A 24396-nucleotide genomic window follows, 5' to 3' on the forward strand; every position below is an offset into this window, starting at 1 on the left:
AGGAGCGCGATCACGCTGTTATTCACGACACCAAGCGCATTCGCATCTCTCCGTCGGCTCTTCTGGACGAGCATGGCTCGGTCCGGTTTTAAATCTCCACCCGGCCAGTAGTTTGGAGTTGGGCGCTGGATTTCGTGGTTGAGTAATCATTGAAGTGAGAAGGGAGTGTCCGACTGGGGCACACGCATAATTGGACGGGCTGTTCTCATCAAGCGCGCGCTCACGGTCGCTGTGTTTGCAGCAGGTCGCATCGCGAGTAAATAAATAGCAGCTCACTTTTTGTTTCTTGTTCTGGTATGAGGCTCTTTCATGACGTGTTTGGGAGTCGTGATTTTTCTAGTATAAGAAAGTTGAATGGTGAGATGTGCATACAAATGTAAAGCAATTATCTCAAGTGGTAGATATTGCGTTAACATCACCAAGGTCGTGGGACCGAGTTGCGGAGATCACACATGCCCATAAGATATGTAAATGATATGCACTGTAGTTCGCTGCGGATAATATCGTATGATGAATGCGTGAATAGATAATTTTGACAGCTGAAGCAGCAACTTTTTTATTTTTAATGCTGATCGTATCCATAAGCCGTTAGTGCTGAACAACGTCTGGTGCAGTTTCGAAACATCAGATGGGAGGTATGTTTCCCATCAACATGTGTAGGCTATACAATATGAACGTTCCCAGTACAAGGAGTTTGTTTTTCAAATCTTTCAACTTCCATTGACTAAACCATTTTCTTCTTATGTGTAATTCTACGTTAAGTCATTAATCAGTAAAGCAAAATGTCCGGCCTTTCGATTTGTGGAATGTTCCATCTGTTTAAAACATTACATTCCAAAAAGACATTCCTATTATCAACTTTCATTGAAAATATGTGCCTCACATATCAAATAAACATTTAGAAATTTCATCAATTATATATGATGATAAATGCCACTGGTTTTCAATTTGTATGCATGCAATTGGCGCACAAATATGAAGTATTATGGAGTTGAAATACTATTTATAACTCCAGCTGTGTTGTTTGAGGAAAAATCACACCAGATTTTATTTCCTATATACCCTGTCTTCTGTTTCCTTTTTCCTTCACCATTGTCTTTTCACCTTGGTGGTAGCACTTTCTCTCAGTAAAGTAGCTAAAATTATTGTTCCTCTGGGCTATGACAGACCTGCATCAAAGAAACATGTGCACTCCAAACACTTGCCCATTTCATTTATACAGGGTGCACCTACTTCCTCTATCACTCTCGTTTTTTTTCCTGAATGTTGAAATCACCTTATCAAACTATAAAACAGACGTGGAGTTCAAACAATCCGATAAATGGGTAGTAAGTAGATGTCTGGTAGCATTTTTATGGTTCGGTTAAGAGTAGGAGTAAAGTTTGCTCACAATTTGGAGTAGGTTAAACAAGTTAATCCAAAATGTCTTGCCTTCTTTCTGTTTTGTCAGCAGTCTTGTCCCATAATTTAAGAATCATAAAATAAGTAATTCTGGTAATGTAACAAATTGGAACAAAGAACATAAACATCACTCAATCACAAGGTTTATCAATATAGCTTATTGAATCTCTTTTATCTCACACAAACCAAAAAATTGCATTATGAATGATCTTTCATTTGTCATCTAATAGAAGCTAATGTATATTGTTTTTGACTTAAAGATCATCTAATATCAACATTTATCGGTGCATATGATCATCTTTAAGGACCAGTAATGCAGTAATGGTGTGTAGGAAGTGACCATTGACTTCAGTCAATTTACTTTAATGACCTGCGAATACAAAAGCTCTCATTAAAAAAACTCCCTGTAGAGAAGCATATTTACAATGTTCCTGCTCCTAATTAGACATCATTTTTTGACAAAGAAATTGACTTATTCTACTGTAGCCTACATCAATCCAGATGCAGTGAGCGGAAAATGATTTTAACTATGTGATTATGTTCGGCTGGAATATGAGACTGTATAGGCCAAACAACCAGCTCTAAGCAGTGAACCCATTCAAGCAATGGTCTTGTGTTACCACGAATGCATCTTGAATATATTGAAACAGTAGTTAAAATGAAAGAACAGTTAGATCTTGTCTGTGTGTATTTGTGGCTTAAAACATTCTTGCAATGTACAGTATATTTATTTACTGTATGCCCGAATAACAGTATGATTACAGATATTCAGCACCCCGCCTTGTGTTATATTCACAAGATGCTGCTCCTGTGGTAAAGATATAAAAAATAACAAAGGTGAGCTAGAATTTGAACATTCATAACAAGCTTTGGTTCAGGTCAAAGGGCACAGGAACTCAGGGACATAGATTTTAATTATAGCACACATCCTTCCTCTCAGTGCTTTGAGAATGGCATTGCTGCATAACTAATGATGTGGCTTTGCATGGGTAACACCAGTTTTAATGTATTATTTATTTTTTGTATACTGTGGTAGGCTAACTGAGACCAGTTTCACTGCACGTATGCATTGTTGTTCTTTTGTTGCACATATTGCTTCTATTATTTTCCCCGACTTTGTTAGTCGCTTTGGATGAAAGCGTTTGCTAAATGACTAAATGTAAATGATCATAGCTGCCAACTGGCATGTCACCATAAAATATTTTGACATCCTTCCACTCTCAAAATTACTATAAAGTTGAGTTCACAGCACATAATGGTTAAGTGTCACCTGTTTTCAAAATTCAGTTCCCTCAAATGCTCATGGGTCAAATGTTAAACTGCTGAATAAGTCAGCATCTCTGTGACTGACAGAGTGAACATCCCTCAGCCTTTGAAAATTAAACAGTGCGAATTCTTTTTTGGGGGTGCCAGTATATAAATAGAGGACAGTTGTTTTTAGTTTAGCTAGATAACGTTGTTGTAATCCATGTTACATAACATTTTGTGCCCCAGCCCCTTGACCCAGTGTGAAAATATTTAGCTTGTGTTCGCCGTGCACGTGAATGAGCTTATGCTATGCCAAAGAAAAACACGGACAGGGTGACCGTACAGTTTGGGGAGTGGGAAAGTTCTCATGAAACGTTGAGTTGAACCATGATAGTCTGTGACAATGTCAAAACACATTACATTGAAACAGGTGACAGACGTGAAATATTTGGTACCTTTGTTATGTACTTACAGATAATATAGACTTATACAGTGTAGAATAATCTCATTTCCATTGTGCCACTATATGAGTTGTTTTAAGTTGCACAAAGTTACATTTCTTTTGTGTTTTGACAAATAAACCATGATTTCACTATATACCACAACCATATTAATGATTGAATGATTTAAACAAAAATTGTGTTTTTAATTAAATAAATACTGTATTACAAGTGTGATCACTGTGTAGAAGCATCGCTTTGCAAAGCAGTTTAGAGACTTTAAAAGAACAATCCAGCCCCCTAGGAAATCTCCCCACAGAACATGATAGCCTTGAATATGAACTGTAAATACACCCTAGCTTCCAAAAAGTGCTTTGTCTTGTTTGTTTGGTGGTAAATAACAGATGGATTCTGGGAGAAATGAGGTCATTCTGAAACATTTAGATTTGTCACTTCTGCCTGGGCTTTAGGATATGGGACATATCCGTTACCCCCAGTTACTGTCACTCTCTGCATATCTACAGCAAAGGAAATTCTGAAGTATGAAATATGGACAAGGATGGAGATTTGCTGTCACATCTGGTGTTGAAAGAGATGTGGAATTGGAAAAAGCTGTTTGACTACATGCCAACAACAGTCAATGATAATCCCATGAAACAGCAGGACAAATTTACTGCTAAACCTCACAAGACAAGAGACCACAAGACACAAGGAAAGAATAACTGAAATCTGTGTTCATCAGAACAAAGAAATTTACAAAGATTTGGAACAACTCAAGGCTGAATAAATGATGATGGATCTTGTTGCTTTTGGGTGAACTGTTCCTTTGACATTGTCTCACATCGTGTTCATGTTTGTCAACCTTTTCCCAAGGTTAAATCTAGACTTTAAGCTGTGAACATAATTTTAAAAACAATATAATCTTTTGGTGTGTCAGAAACTATCTTTAATCCTTATGTTTAGTTCTCAGGAAGACTAGCTACTAACTTAGTACCTAAATTAAACATTTATGAGAAGTTCACATCTGCTATACGGCTGGCTTCTCCATGTTTCTTCATTTTCTCGCTGAAATTCACACACAATTTTTGTGTGTATTTATTTACTTGTTGCTTTTATCCCTATTTAAGGCAAGTGTCCGGCAGGAATCCCAGGTAGAAGCAAGGGAGGTTGAAAGTGTTTGAATTAATTGAGCATTTCACTGACCCCTTAATAGGTTGAGTGTTCTATTTTTAGTATGGATGGGTGTGTTGGCTCAGCATCGATTGGTTTTCTCTCAAGATGTTGCTGACCGAGAGGGAGTTATGGGGGAGCATTTTAATGAGAGGTAGAAATAAAATATCAATGAGAACCTGAAACAGAGGCAGCAGCAGGGATGAGGGAAGTTCTCACTTTCGGTGACTTGAATGTATTAAAGCCACTGTGGACTTGAACTCTGAGCTTTAGAGACTCTACAAAGTGTGTAGGGTTATTTCTTAAACATCAATATCAAAAGGATCTCAAAGTTGTAAAATGTGAATAACACTACAAAATGTAACTTTGCAGTCTATCTTGGAGTGTTTTTAATTATAAGTTGTTTGCGTTTTTACAGAGGGAAAATCGTATCCAGACTGAGTAAATTCAATTTATCTTTCATTTAGGAATCTGTTCTTCTGGATATTGAATTATGTCTATTTCAGCGTGCACAGACTGAGATATCTTAAATTAAACTTATCGACACTCACGCAGAAAGACAGGGTACAATAAAACGAAAAAAAAAATGGAACCTTTCATTTCCTGTTTAAAGTTGGAGCTGCCCATACAGTACATGAATGTTATTCCAAAACTGTTTCTGATAAACACAAAATATTGAAGAAGATATAGAAGATATTTTGAAGAACAATAACTAAACAACACTGATCTGATATCACTGATATATTACTCAAATATCTTATTTTGTGTTCCACAGACAAAAACAATCACATACAGGTTTTTTGTACACCTTCGTATCGTTTAAAACCTGACTTTTTTGTGAACTATACATCAAGGGCTGATCAAGATTCCTGTTTCTAAAGCGAGTGTATGCTTTATATATTATAGGTTTTACAGGATATCTGTTTTCACAGTTTTGTGAGGGCAAAGTCAACATATAATCAGATAAGCCTGTGCAAAGTCATCAAAATAAAAACAGCAACTATTGATTTTTTACCTATAGTTAATTTATATATTGGCAACTCCAATAGAGCAAAAGACAAACTCAGCAGTGATCTGATCAGGGGCTTTGCTAGCTGCCAGTTGACCTTCTTCACATGAAAGTAGAGGCGCTCAGCCAATACATTTAATGTATATTTGCTTAATGTAATGTTATAGATAATCATCTGTGGAAAATATATGTTTTCATCATCACAATATGGCCTCTCTGTACGTCTCAATTTCAGCTGAAGGGCGATCGAGAAATCGCCCACAGGAGAGGGAACTTTGTAGAATTTAGTCAAATCCTGATTTAAGATATACAATTGATTTAATACGTGGCATAAATTCTACCCAATCAGCGTCCAGAAATCGTATCCAGAACTCTTTTTCATTATGTGTTTGTTCTTAATTCCTTTGGTTTTCTCTTTTTGAGAAGATCTTCAAAGTTTACAACATATTAACACCATGTATAATCTGTGCTCAAAATTAAAAAGACAGTGACCCTTAAATTGAAATCGCCATTAATTTTTGTTAAATTATATAACATTTTATCTATGACTTAAGTATGTTATAGTTGGGATGGACTAAATAACCACTTATTTTTACAAGTAAAAAATTATGTAAAAATGTTTTCATTCCGTATCATTCAGTTTCGCGTTTTTCACCCTAGTCACAGCCACATCTAAAAAAAATTCACCATCCGCCACTGCGCTCAGCCTACAATTTTTCCCTCCAGTGGAAAATCTACCACAAATGCATGTAGTGATTAATTCTACAGGTGATCCTCAGAATCTCTGACTTTGATCAAGAAATCATTCCCATCACAGTCAGTCATGTAATGGCATTTTCACCAGGTGCACTAGAGCGTCATTAAGTTTAATTTCCAGCACTGGTGATATGGAACCTCAGCAGAGTTCTTTCGATAGAGTATTTTTTTAGTATATGCCTTTACTATAGGGAATAGACAATCATTTTATGAACTTTCATGAGAAATACATCAAAGGTAGTATTACTGAACAATGCATGCTAGATAGACACAGTGCATCATCGGAGCAGAGTTGAGGAAAGCTTTTCATACGCCTTTATGCCTAATGTGACTGAAACAAAATTTTAAATCTAATCGAATTTAACTCACAAAAATTTGTACACGTAATCCATCCATCCATCCATCCATCCATCCATCCTAGGAAACATTGTGTAGAGTTCGAACCTGAACAACATGAATCACACTCCTGCTGGAATATGATGTGAACATTAAAAAAAATTACATTTAGATCTACAAACACCTTAATGTTTGCATGAGCGACTACACTACAATATTGATTACCAATAAATGCTGCAATACATGTTTTAAAAATACGAATCCAGAAACACTAAGGGTGAACTTTAGTAAAGTACTGAAGGAAGTACATGGCATAAGGTAAACATGGAGTATATGTTATTTTTTTACATAAAACACAATGGCAGAAAAAAATCAGATCAATATAACATACACAAAGACAAAACGATGAGTTAAAAACGACAAAAACATAGTTGTTTTGCGTTTAAAATGGAAAAGATAGAAAAAACATATAGAAGAAAATGAAACGGAAAACGAGAATGAATAATACAGCTGCCCTAGAATATTATATACAAAAGCTAAAAAGCCAGTGCATGAATCAAATGTCAAAAACATTTTACAGATTATACGCATCACGGCCAATCACTGGACTTGACAGTTGTCATTTTGTTGCCCTGAGACGTTGACCCTTTTCTCAGGGGTTTTCATGATGCTGCGAGAACGTCTGGACAACATCTTCTCTGCACCATTCACAGAATTCTCACAGGTCTTTGCTTGAGGACTGTTAGAGATTGAAGTCAAAACAGCAGCACTGTTCTGGACTGCCTCGGGCACCTGGCAGAAAGAAGAACATGATGTTAACAGAGTGCAAATCTTCAAATGAATTCACAACACATACATCTCTAGAGGAAGTGCAAAGCAGTGGTCAAGCAAAAATTTATATGCACAGGATGCTTGCTATCAACCAATCAGTCATCGGCTCCCTCCACACTTATATAATTACACATCCCTTTAAGACAGCTTTGTTTCAGGCATTATCCATTTCAGGAATAAAACAAAACACAGTAGGCATTACATAAACATACACTCACCTAAAGGATTATTAGGAACACCATACTAATACTGTGTTTGACCCCCTTTGCCTTCAGAACTGCCTTAATTCTACGTGGCATTGATTCAACAAGGTGTTGAAAGCATTCTTTAGAAATGTTGGCCCATATTGATAGGATAGCATCTTGCAGTTGATGGAGATTTGTGGGATGCACGAAGCTCCCGTTCCACCACATCCCAAAGACGCTCTATTGGGTTGAGATCTGGTGACTGTGGGGGCCATTTTAGTACAATGAACTCATTGTCATGTTCAAGAAACCAATTTGAAATGATTCGAGCTTTGTGACATGGTGCATTATCCTGCTGGGAGTAGCCATCAGAGGATGGGTACATGGTGGTCATAAAGGGATGGACATGATCAGAAACAATGCTCAGGTAGGCCGTGGCATTTAAACAATGCCCAATTGGCACTAAGGGGCCTAAAGTGTGCCAAGAAAACACCCCCCACACCATTACACCACCACCATAATTGCATTAATGAGAAATTGAACCGGTGTTCCTACTAATCCTTTAGGTGAGTGTATATTGTCCAAATTAAACTTTGTATGAGCTAGACAATGACATTAAATCTGGGTAATCCAGAAGCTGCAATTGAATACTGTATTGTGACATATTTCTGCACGAAATGGGATAATGAATGCAAAAAAAAGAGAACTACTATTTATTTAGTAAAACCCTGGAAAATATATCTGTGACTAAACGTTTACACAAATCTGGAAACACCACTGTAAGAAAGAAAATATAAATCATACAACAAGACATCCTCAAGAGGCAAAAAAGGATTTATAAACAGTAGGGATGCCACAATACTCAATATAATATTGAACGGTTCGGTAAGACGTCTACGGTTCAATACGTTCAAGTGAATCACGGCTTTCCGGTTTGCGTAAAAAAAATTATGTGCTCTTAATTACACTGTGAACTGGCTCTGTCGGTGTTTGTCTGTATGCTGAGATAGATAAACACATCCCCAATATCTAATAGCTAGTGGTGACCGGGCGGTGAAGCGAGACTGTACCTGCAACACGAGAAGCAATGTGCTGTTGTCAAGTATAATGATTGCTTAGCAAGAGCGCCTCCAAGCAGCTATTTAGCATTGCATTTCTTCTAATTTATTGCAATGGCATAAACCATGGCCATAAACCGAGGTCCATATTGAACGGTGTATTGTGAGCTGTATTGTTGCATCCCTAATAACCAGTTTTCAGGACAAGAACCAATAGTGAACACTGCTTGGAAATTGGCTTCGCTGTGAGCTGACTAATGTTGCCCTCATCTCCTCCTGCACCCTGCCAATCTGTTCCACTCCAAGTATACTTGTTAACTGAGAAACTTTCTATTCTAAATTTCTATTCTAAACTTTTCAATTCCTCTGTGATGTTAGAGCGAAACTGTTTAAAATGTATTCACGGGGACCATGTTAGGCAGGAATGCACTTTACAGCTTTGGCTTTGATAAAATGTTAAGCTTCGTCTCTATAAAGGGTGTCTGGGACATTATAGTGTTACTTTGCAGCATGTGGTACTAGCCTCCTTTCGAATTCTTGATGGATAAATGTCCAAGAAATTCTGACCCAGGGTAAGGTGACACGAGGAGAGCGGAGAAGGAAGTGAGATGACAGGTGAGCTTTAATGCCTCATGGCACTTAGTCTTTCCATGGAATCTGAAATGCCATGCGGTGATTTCATACAGTTAACCGGTCATTATCGCAAAATGAAGCCCGATGGAAAAGAGAGAAGATATCGTTTTTGCCATATCGATTTTTTTCGAAAAAAAAAAAAGATAAAAAGATATTGTGGATATTCTAAGTAAAGAATAATTCAGTGAGCGTCTGGTCACCTAATGCAAAGACAGTGAAGGTCTATGGCGCCCTGCTGTGGTTAAAGACTGTATGTTTTCAGCCATATCATAACACCGGGAGTTTGTAATATTGCATGTAGTATGTGTATTGTTTAACAACATTTTTTAACAACAGGGGACAATGCACATTAATTAACATGAACACTTCAATACATGAAAATATGCCAGATTTAGCCATACAGGCAAATTTTCCTCTATAGGCCCCAGGTAGGTTGATGGTAAATGTCCATAGATACATAAAATATCTCATTTCCAATAAACAATCATAATTTTCCAATAAGTATAGTCATAACAAGAAAAAAGCACTACTTCAACATAGAAAGATATATTTGATTAACCAATAGCCACTGTTTAACAGATGTACAAAAAGAAGTAAGCCAAATGCCAATAATGTAAGTAAAAGTTGCAATTGTTCTTATCTCAGTAGGTACAGTATTCCATATGTGTAAGAAAAAGCTGACTGAATTAAGCGTTTATTCTTAATTTAAAACTATTGCAACCACAATGTTACTAAGTTTGTTAAGTTATATCAGAAATATATATAATTCTCAATGAAAAGGAGATTATCTTACATTATTGTTGGAACATCGATAAAATAAGGTTAATATTTCCCTTGAGGTATCAACTAAATGTAAGGTTGGGTTTATAATCAATTCATTTTTTTCTGGATTTGAAACCCCACCTGTGAAAACCAGTTTAATGTTATATTTTTACAACTCATCCTGCAGTAAAGCAAATTCTATGTTAGAAAACAGAAAATCACAAAAAATAGTTTTCACATTAACAGGCAAGATCACAGGTTCTTTTCTCACCGTCTTTGATGTGTTGCCCTCTACTGTCCGTTTGGATTTTGTGGTTGATGGTTCAGTGGAAGTTGGACTCTGCTGAGTTGCAGCGGTCCGGGCAGCCAGGCGAGGGCTGCATCGCTGCACTGTGGTTCTACGTATGATGAATGGGCTCATCTCTCCAAGAGGAATATCTCCAAAACCTGAGCAGAAACAAAACAGCAACCATTGGTGTAAAATTCAATCCAACTTTGAAAAATGCAACACACACTGCGTATAACAATCAAAAGACTAGTTGAAATCAACAGCTGGTTAATACTAACTGCAATAATGTTTCTCACCTTTCTGCACCAGTTCGGGCAAACCCTCTGGTCTAAAGTCCTCATCATCTTGAACAGCTTTGGGTGTTCCAGCTGCAGCTTTGAGTCTTTTAGTGATGTTGTGCAGAGCCTCATGTGCTTTGTTTGGGGTGTCATCCGCTCTTTGTCTTTTCATCGCTGGCATACTGTCTGCACGCTCCACAGGGTTATTGTTCTCCAGGCCACTCTTCTCTGACCTGAGGGACCTTCTGCTCTTGGAGGTCTTTGCCTGGGCGGTCAGCTGTTTAACCTGGTTCTTGAGGCTTTCGTTGGTCTCTTCTAGCTTGTGAACTTTCACCATGAGGCTACAGTATCTGTCCATGCTTTCATCAGCTTCGCGGCTCTTCTCCTCCAGAGCTTCTCGCAGTTCTTGCAGCTCCTCCTGCAGAGCATCACTGCTGCTATTGTCACCTGCTAACAAGAACGATGCTGTTAAGTCCAACTTATGACCATTATTTTTAAAGGGGTCAAATGGCACCGACACATGTTTTTCTTTATTTTTGGTGTGCTATAAGATGCAAGTATTAGCCACGTAAAATTGCAAAAATTAAAGTGTCGGAACAAAAGATTCAATCTATCTAAAAGCGAACCTGCCTGAAACACCTCGTGCAACCACACCCCCACGAATCTACGTAATTTCATGGTACGACTTGACTAAGACCGGCCAAATCTATACGCAAGAACGGTGGGCGTACTTGTAAATCTCACTGTATCGTCACCGCCGAAGCCATGCCGTGGAGACGTTGTGCGTTTCATTGCGAAAAGAAAGCCTCTTTGTTAGCCCTTCCAAAAGATGAAACAACTAAAGACGAATGGTTACATTTTATTTGCAATACTGTTTCAGAACAGTAAAATCTGAATAGTCAAGGTTGTGCAGTGCATTTCACAGATGATTGCTTCATGAACCTGGGAGAGATCAAGATCAAAGTTGATGTTTCAGCTTGATGCTTGATCATCTTCAATTTCCGGATCAGATTTGAGCTCGAATTGATAAGGAAAGTACCAATGACATTTTATCACCTGTCAGTACAGTTGCTTGGGAACATGATGTTCCGAATTTGGTAAGAGGCGTTACATTTGACCTTTGTTGACGTTGTTAATATTTGACCGTTTCAGAGAGGCGGGGCAAAGACGAGATACAAACATGCACCGTATGTGGAAAATACAGCATTTTTTAACAGTAAATTGTGTATACAGATTGCATTACATCTAAAACAAAGGACAATATTAGTTTTAGCCCTGTCATATGACGCCTATAAATATAGTCTCAAATTAATGGTTGATTTATTTGCAGAGCGGTATGGGGCTTATAGGTTTAAGACGACAAGTGAAGTGATTAATATGCTCTGAATGAAGGTTCCGCTCATACCTTGTCTCTGTGGAGGCTGAAGTGCTGCTGTCTTCTCAAGTTCGTCCTGCAGGGCCTGTTTCTCACTCTCCAGCTGCTTGCATGACTTCATCCACAAACTGATCTTACTCATAGCACTGTCTTTCTCCTTGGATAGGCGTACAACCTTTGACTCCAACTCTGCCTACAGGGATCATAAATAAAACGAAAAGTTAAAATTTTTATAAATGAAAACTAAATGATTGCTTATATTTTGTCCTGGTATTTTATCTTTTGTATTAATGTTTTAAAGTTACTACACTTTTTCGCACACAAGTGCTACAACCTTGTCTGACCATGTCCAACAGAAAAAACAAAATCGCAAACAATACCTTGTCTTTCTCACAAGTTTCCAATTTTATATGTAATTCCTTTAAGGCAGATTCCACATCTTCATCCCGAGACCTGCAGCTGTTCAGCTCTGACAGATACTGTGCAGATTTTTCCTCAACTGCTGTCATTTTCTCTTTCAATGCACTGACATCCATCTCATTCTGTAGAAGATAAATAACTGTCACATATTTGTCACATCTGTATGCGTGTAATTATTTGGAAAGCAAACAGAAAGAGAGAAACGGGATCAAGTCATGTTTATTGTCATTGTTGTCAACAACTACAACCAATTCGAAAAAAACATAAAAAGAAAGCAAATAAACAACAACCACTAATTCAAGGCTGTATATCACTGTAAAGTGTGTAACCTATGATGTAACCAGTCATAATTAAGTCATACTCTGCCTTTCAGTTATTTAAAACTACATTTAAATTCATAAACTTTAATAATGACAAATAATACTATTAAATCTAAAACATAAGATATAAATAAACTGCTGCAAAAACAACATTTATGTTCCAAACATAAACGGATAAACTGATCTAACCACCTGTTGTCTTACCCGTTTCAGGTTCTCCTCATATCTCCTGTTGTTCTTCAGCACCTGAGCATCATGAGTTTCTTGGATCTCGGACAGCTGTCTCTCTAGGCCATGTTTCTTTAATGTCAGAGCTTCTAAACTGACCTAAAAAGTGGAATGGATATTGTGTAAGCAGAACTGAACGATAACGAATTCCCTGAAAGTCATCAAAAGTAAATCTGATTACCTTGTATGCCTCAGCTTGTTGTTGAGCCTCCTGCAGTTGACAAGTCAATAGATTTTGTTTACTCTCCAAGGCCTTCTGCTCTTCGTTTGCCTCACAAAGTTGTCGCTGATGTTGCACCTGAAGTTGCAAACTGCTTTCATTCAGCGCATTTAACTGAAAAATAAACAACTATGAATTTATGAGTAAATGGAGACAGAATTTTCCTTTTTGGGGAAAAAACAGAACAACAGTTTAGGCTGGTTTGGGGCGGCTTTCACACTTGAAGTTTACTTCGGAACAGGGCACGGTTCGAATGAAAAATCACTAATGTGCAAGCTGCCAAGCGAACCTGGGTGTGCACCTGGCTTCCGTACCAGACACTACCTGAAGGAAGTGGTCTGAGCTCGGTTGCTCTCCAACTGTGGCACGGTTTGCATTAAAGCAACAAGGACCAGGGTGAGCACTTGATGAGGAAGTAAAGTGACCTACGCATGTGTTTAAGGCGATTGCAAAATATTTCCTTCCATAAAACACATGTAAGATGTGAAAGTGTTGATTACATTTTTGATGACGTAAGACAAAAGCACCAGGGTTCGACAGAATCGGTGTGAAAGCAAAACCAACACTGCAGGGAACAACAGGACAGAATTCACACTCAAGTTCGGACTGCAGCAAACAACTCAATCTGAAAACAGCTTAAGTTAGTTTCTATAAGTAGGAACATTAACAGGCAAAATTACCTTTTGCGTCAGTTCTGAGTTCATGAGCTGCATAGCATTGAGTTGGTTCTCCAGAGATGTAACGCTTGTCTGTGTGTCCTCAATCCTTGCAGACTGCATGTGGGCATTCTTCTCCAACTCCGTTATAGTAGACTGCAGTATAACCTTCTCATTTTGGAGCTGATCTCTCTCCTCCCGAACTAAAGATAATGCCTGCAATTCAGTGACTTGTGACTGAAGTTGTGCCTTATCTTTGTTGAACTCCTCTTGCCTGGTTTCGAGGTCTTTCATGAGTAACTGGTTGGATGAATGGAGCTCCGTCTGACACTTTTCATATTCAAGGACTCTCTGTGCAAACTGGCTATTTTCAGACTGTAATGACAGCAACTGAGAGGCGAGATCCTGAACTTTACAATGACTTGATTCTAGCTCATTTCTACAGCATAGAAGTTCCTCCTCCATGGCACCAACTTTAGACTGGAAACCCTGTATAGCTTGTTGTTGACTCACTGTCGCCTCTTCCATAGCCTGTTCAACGGATTTAAGTTTCTCAGAAGCTTCTCGATTGGACAACTTCAACTCCTCAATGAGGGTGTTCTTTTGCTGAAGTTCCTCCTCAAGTTTGCATTTCTCCTCCTTGAGGTCTTTTAGCTCATTGGTCATCTCCTCAATTTTCTTGGTGAGCTCTTGTTGTTCGGCCTGTAGCTCCTCAAGCTCAGCTTTGGCGCTCTCTGCCTGCAGAAATGCATCTTCTAGATTCTCCTCGGAAATATATTTTTCTCTCTCAAGCTTTTCAATATTGTCCTGAAGGGCATCCGCCTTCCTCTGCGCATCCTTGAGCAGCTGACTCATGTGGTTTTTCTTCCTCTCGTCGGATTCGATTCGAACCTTTAGTTTTTCAATTCCCCGTCTCATCTGAGCTACCTCCTCCTGAGTGGAAATCAACCTGGAGGCTATTTCGCCCTTCTCCAAGAGGGTGGATTCCAGGGATTGGGACACCCTGACATTCTCGTTCTCAAGAGAATGGATTTTGGAAGACATATTTTCAGACTCTCTTGAGGCACAATAATCACTGCTCTTTAAATTGTTCAATTCACTTATCAAATTTGTATTCTCTTCTTCAACAGAGTCATTGTATTCTCAATGTGTTCTGATTGTTGCATAACCTGCTCTTTTTCTTTAAGCAGGACATTAATTTGTTCAGACGTCACTTCGATTTGTCTCTTTCCAGCCCTTATGTCATCTTCTAGCACTTTTATAAGTTCTCGTGCATCAGCCTCTCTCTTCTCTAGCAGCTCAGCCTTTTCTTTCCACTTCATTAGCGAGTGCAATTCACTCTCCCTCTCCTCGGCACAAAGAACAAGCTCTTCTTTAAGCTGCCCACCCTCTTCAACAATGGCACCGAGTTGCTGTTCAAGGCTACACTTTGTCCTCCTTTCTGATTCAAGCTCTACTCCCAGTTTCTGTTTTTGGTCTTGAATCTCCTCGATGTCAGCCTCCATGGACAGGATATGCTTCTCCAGATTGCCTTTCTCTGACCGCACCCGTTTGAGTTCGCTCTCCGTCTGAAAGTACTTCTCATTCCACTCACCTTTAGCGACCTGCAAGCTTTCCATCATCTCCATAACATCTGACAGCTGGCATTTGGAGGTCTGAAGTTGCAATGTCAACGAATCAATCTCATTCGTCAATTCTACAATGTAGTCGTTCAGTTTTTGGTTCGCCCCAGTGATGGATGTAACCTTGTATGTGCAGTTTTCCTTTTCTACTTCCATTTCAGAGACTTTTCCCTCCAGCTCTGAGCACAAATCTCTTCTTATCGTCATTTCTGATGTCAAAAGTTCAAACTGAGACTGCAAATGTAGAAATTCCTCTTCTCGCTTCTCTAGAGTTTCCTTTATTGCTGTAAGTTCCAAAAGTGTTTTATCACTTAAGTCTGACTGATCAGGATTCTGTATTATGTTATCTTGTTCGTCAGATTTATTAGTTTTCACTGCCTGGAAAAAAAAAGAATAAATATTTTAATAAATATAAAAATTATATATGCATTGACAAAGATTACATCAAATATACGTTTCAATGTGTTGTCAACAGTGCTTTAACCCAGTAATCACTTAAAAATAGAATGATTTAGGTTAAGACTCTTATATTATGCATACAGTTGAGCGCAAAAGTTTACACAGCCCTTGCAGAATCTGGAAAAAGCTGAAACTTTTGGAAAAACAAGAGGATTTTTTAATATTAAGGTTTATTTTTAATTCAGTCCTTCCCTGAGGACTAAGTTATTTCACTTAAGAAATGTTAACATAAAGTTCACACTAAAGAATAATAACAGAATTTCTAAAAATAGCCCAGGGCAACGGTTTACACGCCCCTTATTCTTAATACTGTATGATGTTATCTAAACAATCAATGACAGTTTTTGTTAAGTCATAGTTGTTCATGGGGTTTATTGTTTGTTATGAGTCATTAGACTGTCCCTTGATCTTCAAAACAATCACCCAGGTCCTCCACAATCTTTGCTTTCACAGCATTTCTGGATATTTTACTCGTGTCCAGCAGTAACTGTATGATGTTGAGATTCCTCTTTTTACATTGAGGACAATCAAGAGACTCATACACAACTATTATAATAGATACAAACATTCAGTGCTGCCCACAAAGTCAACACGATTCATTTGAGTCAGGTGGGTGTAAACCTCTGAAAATGGTTTTGTTGTAAATTGTTATTGTTTCATTTATACATCATATTTTTTCATTTACTAATGTCCTTCAGAAGATTAAAAAATAAATAAATGTTTTTCAGGAAATTAAATATATATTTTTTTACACCAAAACCATTTTCAGAGGTTTACACCCAGTTGTCTTTAAATGAATCGTGCTGACTTTGTGGGTAGCACTGAATGTTTGTATCTATTGTTATAGTTGTGTATGAGTCTCTTGATTGTCCTCAATGTAAAAAGAGGAATCTCAACATCATACAGTTACTGCTGGACACGAGTAAAATATCCAGAAATGCTGAGAAAGCAAAGATTGTGGAGGACCTGGGTGATTGTTTTGAAGATCAGTGGACAGTCTAATGACTCATGACAAACTAGAAACCCTTAAACAACTATAACTAAACATAAAAACTGTCATTGATTATTTAGGTAACATCATACAGTATTAAGAATCAGGGGCGTTTAAACTTTTGCCCTGGGCCATTTTTTTAAATTCTGTTATTATTCTTTAGTGTTAACATTTCTTAAGTGAAATAACTTGCTCAGGGCAGGACTGAATCAAAAATAAACCTTAATATTCAAAAATCCTCTTATTTTTCCAAAAGTTATTTTAGAGCACAACTGTATGTAAAAATAAATGACAACACAAAGTACGTTACCTCTGAGGTTTCGGGTGCCAGCAAGGAGGATGATGCAAGGTCCAATTCCTGCAGTTGTTGCATGGTCGCCTCCAGTTGTGAGGACAAGATTTCTGTGTGCTGTTGTTCATCCCTAAGCTTGGCCTCCAACTCATTTTTGATCATGAGCATTTGCTCTTCCATGTTCTTGATCTCCTCAGCATGCTGCAATTTCACTTGCTCTATTTTAACCCCCATCTGCTCCTCCATAGTTCTGACAGTCTCCTCAAGAACATGAGATACCTCCTCAAGGTCAGTGGCCTTACTTTGATTTTCTAGCTGTAAATATTGGCCTTCCTCGACTGCTGACAAGTCTGTGGCCTCTTTTTGTGAAGCTGGTTGTTTATCATCAATCGAGGAAATACCCACGAGAGCAGCATCTTCTTCAAAAGGCAATATAGACGTGTTTGCAAATGGCATTTCACAAATATCTTGCGACACATCTGGGTCATTCTCATATGCAGTAGGCTCTTTGTCTGGGTCAGAGTTTACTGCAAGAGTCCTCTCACACTGAAGCTGTTCATTGTGAGACTGGAGTTGAGCAATCTCACACACCAGACATTCATTTCTCTGCTTAAGGCTATCCAATTTCCCTTGTGAATTCTGTGCATCTGCTTTAAATTCCTTAAAAGCCGATTCCAGTTTATTCTTCTGCTCCAACAGATTATTATACATTGCTTCAAGGTTTGCCTGCTTACATTTTTCTTGCTCTATGGAAACTTTCAGTTTTTCATTGGTTACCTGGAGAGACTCCATCTCGGCAACTAATGCAGAACTACATTGTTTTCCCTTCTGTGTTTCCTCCAAACATGCAGATAGCTGTGACACTTCAAGGATGCTCTTCGTATAGTCTTCTTTAACCGACTTAAGTTCGGTTTGTAAAGTGGATTTCTGGGCTTCGCTTTCACTTAACTTTGCTTCAAGAACACTGATGTTGCCACGTAGCTCCTCTACTTGTGTATCAAATGCAATAAGGCAGGTTTCATTGTCTTCAAGGTCCATTTGCAACATTTCAAGCTGGACTTCGATTTTACTCATGTTTATATTTTTCTCTTTCAGTGCCTCCAAGCCTTTAGCTTGCTCAGATTGTGCTTCCTGAAGTTTTTCCTTTAAAGTTTTAATTTCACTGGATTTGGCTTCCTCTTGGTTCTTCAATACTGTCAGTGCAGCTTTAAGATTTTCTATTTCATGCATGTGTGGCAATGAATTTAGTTGTATATTTTCGAGTTCCTTTGAAACTTTCTGATAGGATTCAGTTACCTCATTGAGTTTTTCATTAGATAAGCAAAGATCTTCCATCAACTTTGACTTCTCTAGAGCAACCACTTCAAGTTTTTCAGAAGCATTTCTGACCTCCACACATTTGCACTCCAATTCTGCACCAAGAATTCTAAAGTGCTCTTCTAAACCTTTTTGTTTCTTCACATGAGCTTCCATTTCAGAGACAAAACCGTCAGTCTCCCTGCCATGTCTTTCAGTGAGCTCCTTGAGGCGTGTCTCTACTGAAGCTTGTTCCTCAGATCTGTCTTGTAAAGTTTTTTCCAGACTTAAATTTAGTTCGATTGAAGAATCGTACAGGTTTTGAAGACTCTGTAGTGAATTCTTAAGGGTGATGCACAACTGCTTTGAGGTCTCAAGCTCGGTTCGTATTTCAGCAAAATGTTCGATTAAGGCATCTTTTTCGGCAAGTGCTTCTGTAAGCATGGATACCTGATTAAAATGATTTTCTTTCTCTTGGCAAACGACACTGTGGAGTTTTTGAAGACTTTCATACTTTTCTGCCACGTCCTTTGCTTCATTTTCAAACTTCTGTAACTTCACTTTAATTTGTGTATTATCCTCCTCTAAGATTGAGGCCTTTCTTCGTTCTTCCTCTACATTATTTGCAAGAGTCTCTGCTATAGTCTTCTGACTTTCTAACTCCGAAGCGGTCTGAACTTGCAGCTCATTTATTTTCTCGAGAGCATTTCTAGTATTTTCTTCCTCAGCCACAAGAGAATTAAACTGCTCTTCAAGAGATTTGAGAGAATTGCACTTTTGTAGCAGAGCTTCAGCTTCATTAACAAGGTCCTTTTCTCTCTTTTCAGCTAAACATACTTTCTCTACAAGATCCACTTTGAGTTTAGAAAGATCATCATATTTTTCTTGAATAGCTCTATTTGAACTTTTTTGGGTTGCCATGTCTGATTCCAGGGATGCAATTTTATCAAGCACTTCCTGTTGGCTTTGTTCCATGTTCGACTTCGCCTCCTCCAGCTCTTTGTTTCGGGCAAGAATGTCTACATATTCTTTTGCCAATGTACATTTCTCTTCTCTACACTTTTCAAACTCCTGCTCTCGTGAAGAAATAGATTCCTGAAGATGTGTAATCTCTGTTCTGTTCATCTCAATAATGGAGTCTTTTGACTTAGCCAAGTCACAGGCACTTTCATACTCTGCAAGGAGTTGACCATTGGCCTGTTCCATTTCCTTCACCTTGTTTATTTTCTGATGCAGTTTAGCTTCGAGTTCGTTCACCTGTCCATCCATTTGAGAAATCTGCAGTTTTAAATTTTCCATCTCCTTAGTATGTTTTTGATCCGTCTCACTGAACTGATGTTGCAGCTCCTCATACGCTCTCCCTTTCTCCTCCAGCTCCACACACTTGTTAAGAAGCTCCCCTTTGAGTGCATCAATCTGACCAGAGATGCAAATCTTATCATTTTCTGAGTCTTGCAGCTCTTGGTGAGACTATCGTGAGCACCATTCAGACTGGCCAAATCTCTCTCCAGATCAGCAATTTTACTCAGCATTTCCTCACGGTTTGATTCAGCATTACTGATCAGCTGTTCTTTTTCAGTTTTCCACTCGAGGAGAGTCTCATATTCTTTCTTCGTCTCTGCAACTTCTTTCTGACAGGAGTTTGTGGTCATTTTGATGTTCTCGTTTTCTTTCTCCAAAGCACATATCTTATTACCTTTCATTTCAATCTCGTCGACTAATTTTTGCAACTCAGCCTGAATCTTCATGTTTTTCGTTTCAATTTCAGCAAGGTTTTTCTTGGCATGTTCCAGCTCCTGAGCAGACGACGCACTCTGACGGTCCATCTTTTTGCGAATTTCAGTCAGTTCTTCAGTCTGAGTTTGTGTCTTAACTGAAAAAGATATTACATGAATTAATTCTTCAGGTTTGTTCCATTCTAAATTTAAAGATCACTTTGCAGATTTATTATAATTCTGAGATACCTAAAAACAAACCTTTTAAATCATCCACCGTTGTACGGTTTTTGGCAAGGTTTTGCTCAATAATTAGCTTTTCTTCTTCAAGTTGTTTAACCCTCTTCAGTCCTTGTTCTAACTGACAACTGAGAGTATTCTTCTCTCTTTGCATTTCCTACGAGGAGCACATACTTCAGTCAAATATATTATTTTTTAATTTAATAATAATATAATATAATTATTAGATAACCATTAGTAAATATTTTATGTGAAGCAATTTACAATACAAAAAGGTGTTCTTTTCAGACATGTGTTCCACACAAGCAACTCACATCAAACTTCTTCTTTATCTCAGTCTCTTTCGTCTGAGTAGCCTGAAGGGCCTGCTCAGACCGGAGATGTTTCTGCTTCAGCTCATCCAGGTCTTTCTCCAGTCGATTCTTCAAAGCAGTCACCTGTGATACCAAAGATACAGTTGTCATAAGCATTCGGTTAGGAAAAGGAATTAAAAACAAACAACAAAGTAAAAAGCTACTCTTAAAAGTGATGAGGTATTCACATTACCTTATCCATTTCAGATTGCAAAATATTGTTGTCTTTTTTGGCTTGTTGGATCTCCATACTCATTTTATTTTTCACCTGGTTAAACTGTTGATCAAGAGCTTGATGCGAGCTTTGAAGCTGTGCGAGTTCCTGAAATCAGAAAATATGTCGTTTACACAAGACCATCCAATATCCTAAAATATACATCAATCTGTTCACAAGCTATATTTGACTTAAAAAGAGACACGGTAGGGAGACCTTCTGACTCTCTCTCTCCTGGTCTTTGATCTTCTGCTCCAGAGATCGATGCATCATTTCCGAGTTGTGTCTCTGACAGTTCATCTCCTCCATTACTTGCTTCAGCTTCTGCTCAACTGATGAACACTGAAAAAAACAAAGCAACCAAATATAAATGACTATACTCAAAATAAGTTAAAAAGTTCAACAAATGTTGAGAAAGATGACACGTAAATATAAGGAACAGTTCACCTAAGCCTGTATAACTTCCTACACAAAAGACTATATTTTGAATAATATTGGCAGCAAAACCCCCTTGACTTCTGTTGTATGGACACAAAAAAACTTTCCTAAATTATCTTCTTTTGTGTTTCACGGAAAAAAAGAAATTCATAGAGGTTTTGAATGACAGGCTTTTGAGGACCAATTAATTATTGCAGAATAAGATCCAAAGGAAATGTATACACTATAAAGAAGTGATAAGTAAGGGATATTCAAACCTTCATTTAGCTTTTATTCACATTTGACTTCTTTGACACTCTCGGTTTATGATTCAAATAGTATTATATAACGCTGCCTATGAAGCTTGTCTCTCTGAGCAGCCTTCATGGACAAATGCTGCCTCCGAACATTACTGGCTGCTATTTGTAACCACAACGCTGCAAGCTTTTTTTTTACTAAAAAGTACCATTCTCAACTTTTTCTTAAAAAAAAAATAAGTCAAATGTGAAAATAGCCTTACATTGTACTGTACACTATTTTATATCAAGGAACCGTCAAACACATTAAAGAGATACTTTACTACCAAATCGAAATTTCCCCATGTTTTACTTACACTCAAGGGATCCTAACTGAATATGGTTTTCTTCTTGAAGAATAATGCAGTCAGGGTTATAATACCACCTATCATTTTACTTCTAAGCGGTTTAATGGGAGTGAATGTGTGTTGACTTTTTGAAGCACCAAAAAGTGCATCAATCGAGACGCTCCGTGGACTTAATAGCGCTGTCAATGTGGATATTCGCTTCAGAAGACTTTTGTTAAGACCACAGAGGCGTGTCGAGCAGTTCTTTGATCGATGGATGCACTTTTTGGAACACCCATTCTACCGCTTGGAAGCAAAACGATAAGTGGTATTATAACTCCTACTGCATTTCTCTTCAAACCATATTCAGTTAGGATGCCTGGAGGGCAAGTAAAACATGAGGAAATTTTGATTTGGTAGTAAAGTATCCCTTGAAGCCAACCAACATTACCTTTGAAACTGACTGCTCATATTGGCCGGTTGCCTTTGCGAGTTCATCTCTGGACTTGCTCAGGAGTTTGTCTTTCTCTGCCAGATCTTTCCTAGCCATCTCGAGTTGACTTTGAATTTCACTGAACTTATTGATCTGATTCTTCACATCTTTCTCTTGAGCCTGAAGACGGAGCTCTAACTCCGACACCTTTGCCCTGAGATCTAGGCAGCACAAGAAAGCAAAAAAGACAGATATGATAATTTTATCATAAGGAATAATCACCAGGGTGCATATCTTCTTTTATATAATAAAATTTGAATATTCTGAAAAGTCAGATCAACCTTGATTTATATTCTTAAGCTGTTCCATCTGCTGTGAGCCAGCGGTGTCATTCTGAGTCCCTGATGTGAACTGCTGATGGGGCTTTATTGGTGTGTCATCAAAAGACCACGAGGGTCCATTTCTTCTCCTAGAGGGCGTTTCCATCGAAGTCAGTGACTGATGACTGTGTGTTTGTTCTTGTTGCCAAGGAAAAATAGAGGAGCCTGACTGTTGTCGTGCAATGTCTTTATGGCTCATTGATGACTGATTGAGAAGCTTTAAATGTTAAAAGAGAGATTGCATTGTTTTAACTAGTAAATTAATGTAATTACTAGATTTATAGCAGCAATCTTCTAGTCTTACTTTAACATGCATGACTTTGATTTCTGCTTCCAACCTCTTCCGCTCCTCAACTTCTCGATTGTATTTTTCCTGTAAGTCACCTATTCTTGAGTCTGAAGATGCAATGTTCCAGTGTTAAAATGTGTTGGGATGATATTTAATTTGTATTTTTTATATTCGATTTATATTTGCCAAGAATCATATCTTACCCTGTTGCCAATGATTCGGTGTTGCTGGGGTTGCAAATGTTTTTTGTGGTGTATTGAACTGTGGGATTTCTGCCGCATGTGACGTTTGGGAGCGTTCAAAGTCACTTTTGTATCTAAATGAAAAATAAAATTCGGACAGTTTATAGCATTGCAAAGTTATTAAAGAACGTTATTGGCATAAATTACTTCATGCTGTTAAACATTGAATAAAAGCAACACAAAACATGAAATACAAACTACTAACATTTTGGCGTCTTGTTCCAGTCTGTCAATTTGCTTTTTGCTCGAGTTGAGTTGCCCCTCCAAATAATTCACCTGCTGCTCCTTCACTTGAAGGTCATGTGCAAGTTTCTGTCTCGTCTTATCCAGACTTTCACAAGACTCAACTAAACACTGGTTTTCCCTTTTAAGGGAAGCGGCTTCACTTTTCTCACTGTCCATCTACAGGTAAACACAACACACAAATAATACAATCTTTCAATCAAGATGATGCATGAGGAAATCTGATCCTTCCATGTAACTGACCTTTTGCTTCTGTTTCTGTAAAGTAGCTTCGAGGGAATCCATCTGAAACTGCTTCTGTTGTCTTTCCTTCTTTAACTTGTCCAGTTGACTTTCCATCTCCTGGATCTTTTGTAATGCCTTTCCAGGAAGGCCATCCTTCCATTCTTCCACAGCCCAACTCATGCTTACTGAAGATGCTGTTGCTTCTCACAATATACTTGCATTATCTGAAAAAAGGCAATAAACGTATCCTTCTTTATAATTAGCATACTTACACATAATCTCTGTATTTTTAATTCAAGTTGCTACTTTAATTTTGACTGCTAGTAGTCGTTTAAATGCGAGTGATTTACAGATTGTCTTACAAGTCTAAAACGCACAATCTTTATGCCAAACAGGTAAAGTCTAAAACGCATAATCTTTATACAACACAGACTGTTAAACAAAACCATTCATCAACTAGATAAACATAATAAAACGTTACTCTTTGCATACGTGCGAACTTGCCATTAGTAGGCTAACAACGCGACCGGACACCGATAAGAAATAATTCAAAGAAAAAAACATACTTTAACAGTAAAAACTTTTGGATGTCCCAATACCGACACTACATACTGCATTACATGCAAAACATTTGATGAGCGTACTTACCTTAAAGAAATATATAAGCAACCCCTTACGGGAATAACGCACACACTTCCCTCTACGCGATCTGTTGCAAGGGAAATTTCAAAAAACGTTCAACGTTGTTGATCATTTGAACGCAGCACCGTCATTGGCCGATCTGACG

General features: G+C 38.0%; 1 protein-coding gene across 1 annotated transcript; it reads right to left on the reverse strand.

Moving 5' to 3' along the window:
* Nucleotides 1-6626: 6626 nt before the first annotated feature.
* On the reverse strand, nucleotides 6627-24323 carry cenpf (centromere protein F). The gene is given in 22 exon segments (XM_056768197.1): nucleotides 6627-7152; nucleotides 10101-10276; nucleotides 10415-10843; nucleotides 11802-11964; nucleotides 12152-12313; nucleotides 12716-12838; nucleotides 12921-13073; nucleotides 13640-14739; nucleotides 14742-15615; nucleotides 16998-19735; nucleotides 19738-20148; nucleotides 20252-20387; nucleotides 20545-20667; nucleotides 20777-20905; nucleotides 21014-21139; nucleotides 22249-22451; nucleotides 22572-22827; nucleotides 22915-23006; nucleotides 23103-23215; nucleotides 23347-23543; nucleotides 23628-23833; nucleotides 24258-24323. Coding segments are annotated over 21 exon segments (8058 nt in total). The 5' UTR covers nucleotides 23790-23833; nucleotides 24258-24323; the 3' UTR covers nucleotides 6627-6960.
* Between the last annotated feature and the right edge of the window lie 73 nt (nucleotides 24324-24396).

The sequence above is a fragment of the Triplophysa dalaica genome, chromosome 15 (assembly GCF_015846415.1).
Source record: "Triplophysa dalaica isolate WHDGS20190420 chromosome 15, ASM1584641v1, whole genome shotgun sequence".
In the NCBI taxonomy this organism is placed as follows: Eukaryota; Metazoa; Chordata; class Actinopteri; order Cypriniformes; family Nemacheilidae; genus Triplophysa; species Triplophysa dalaica.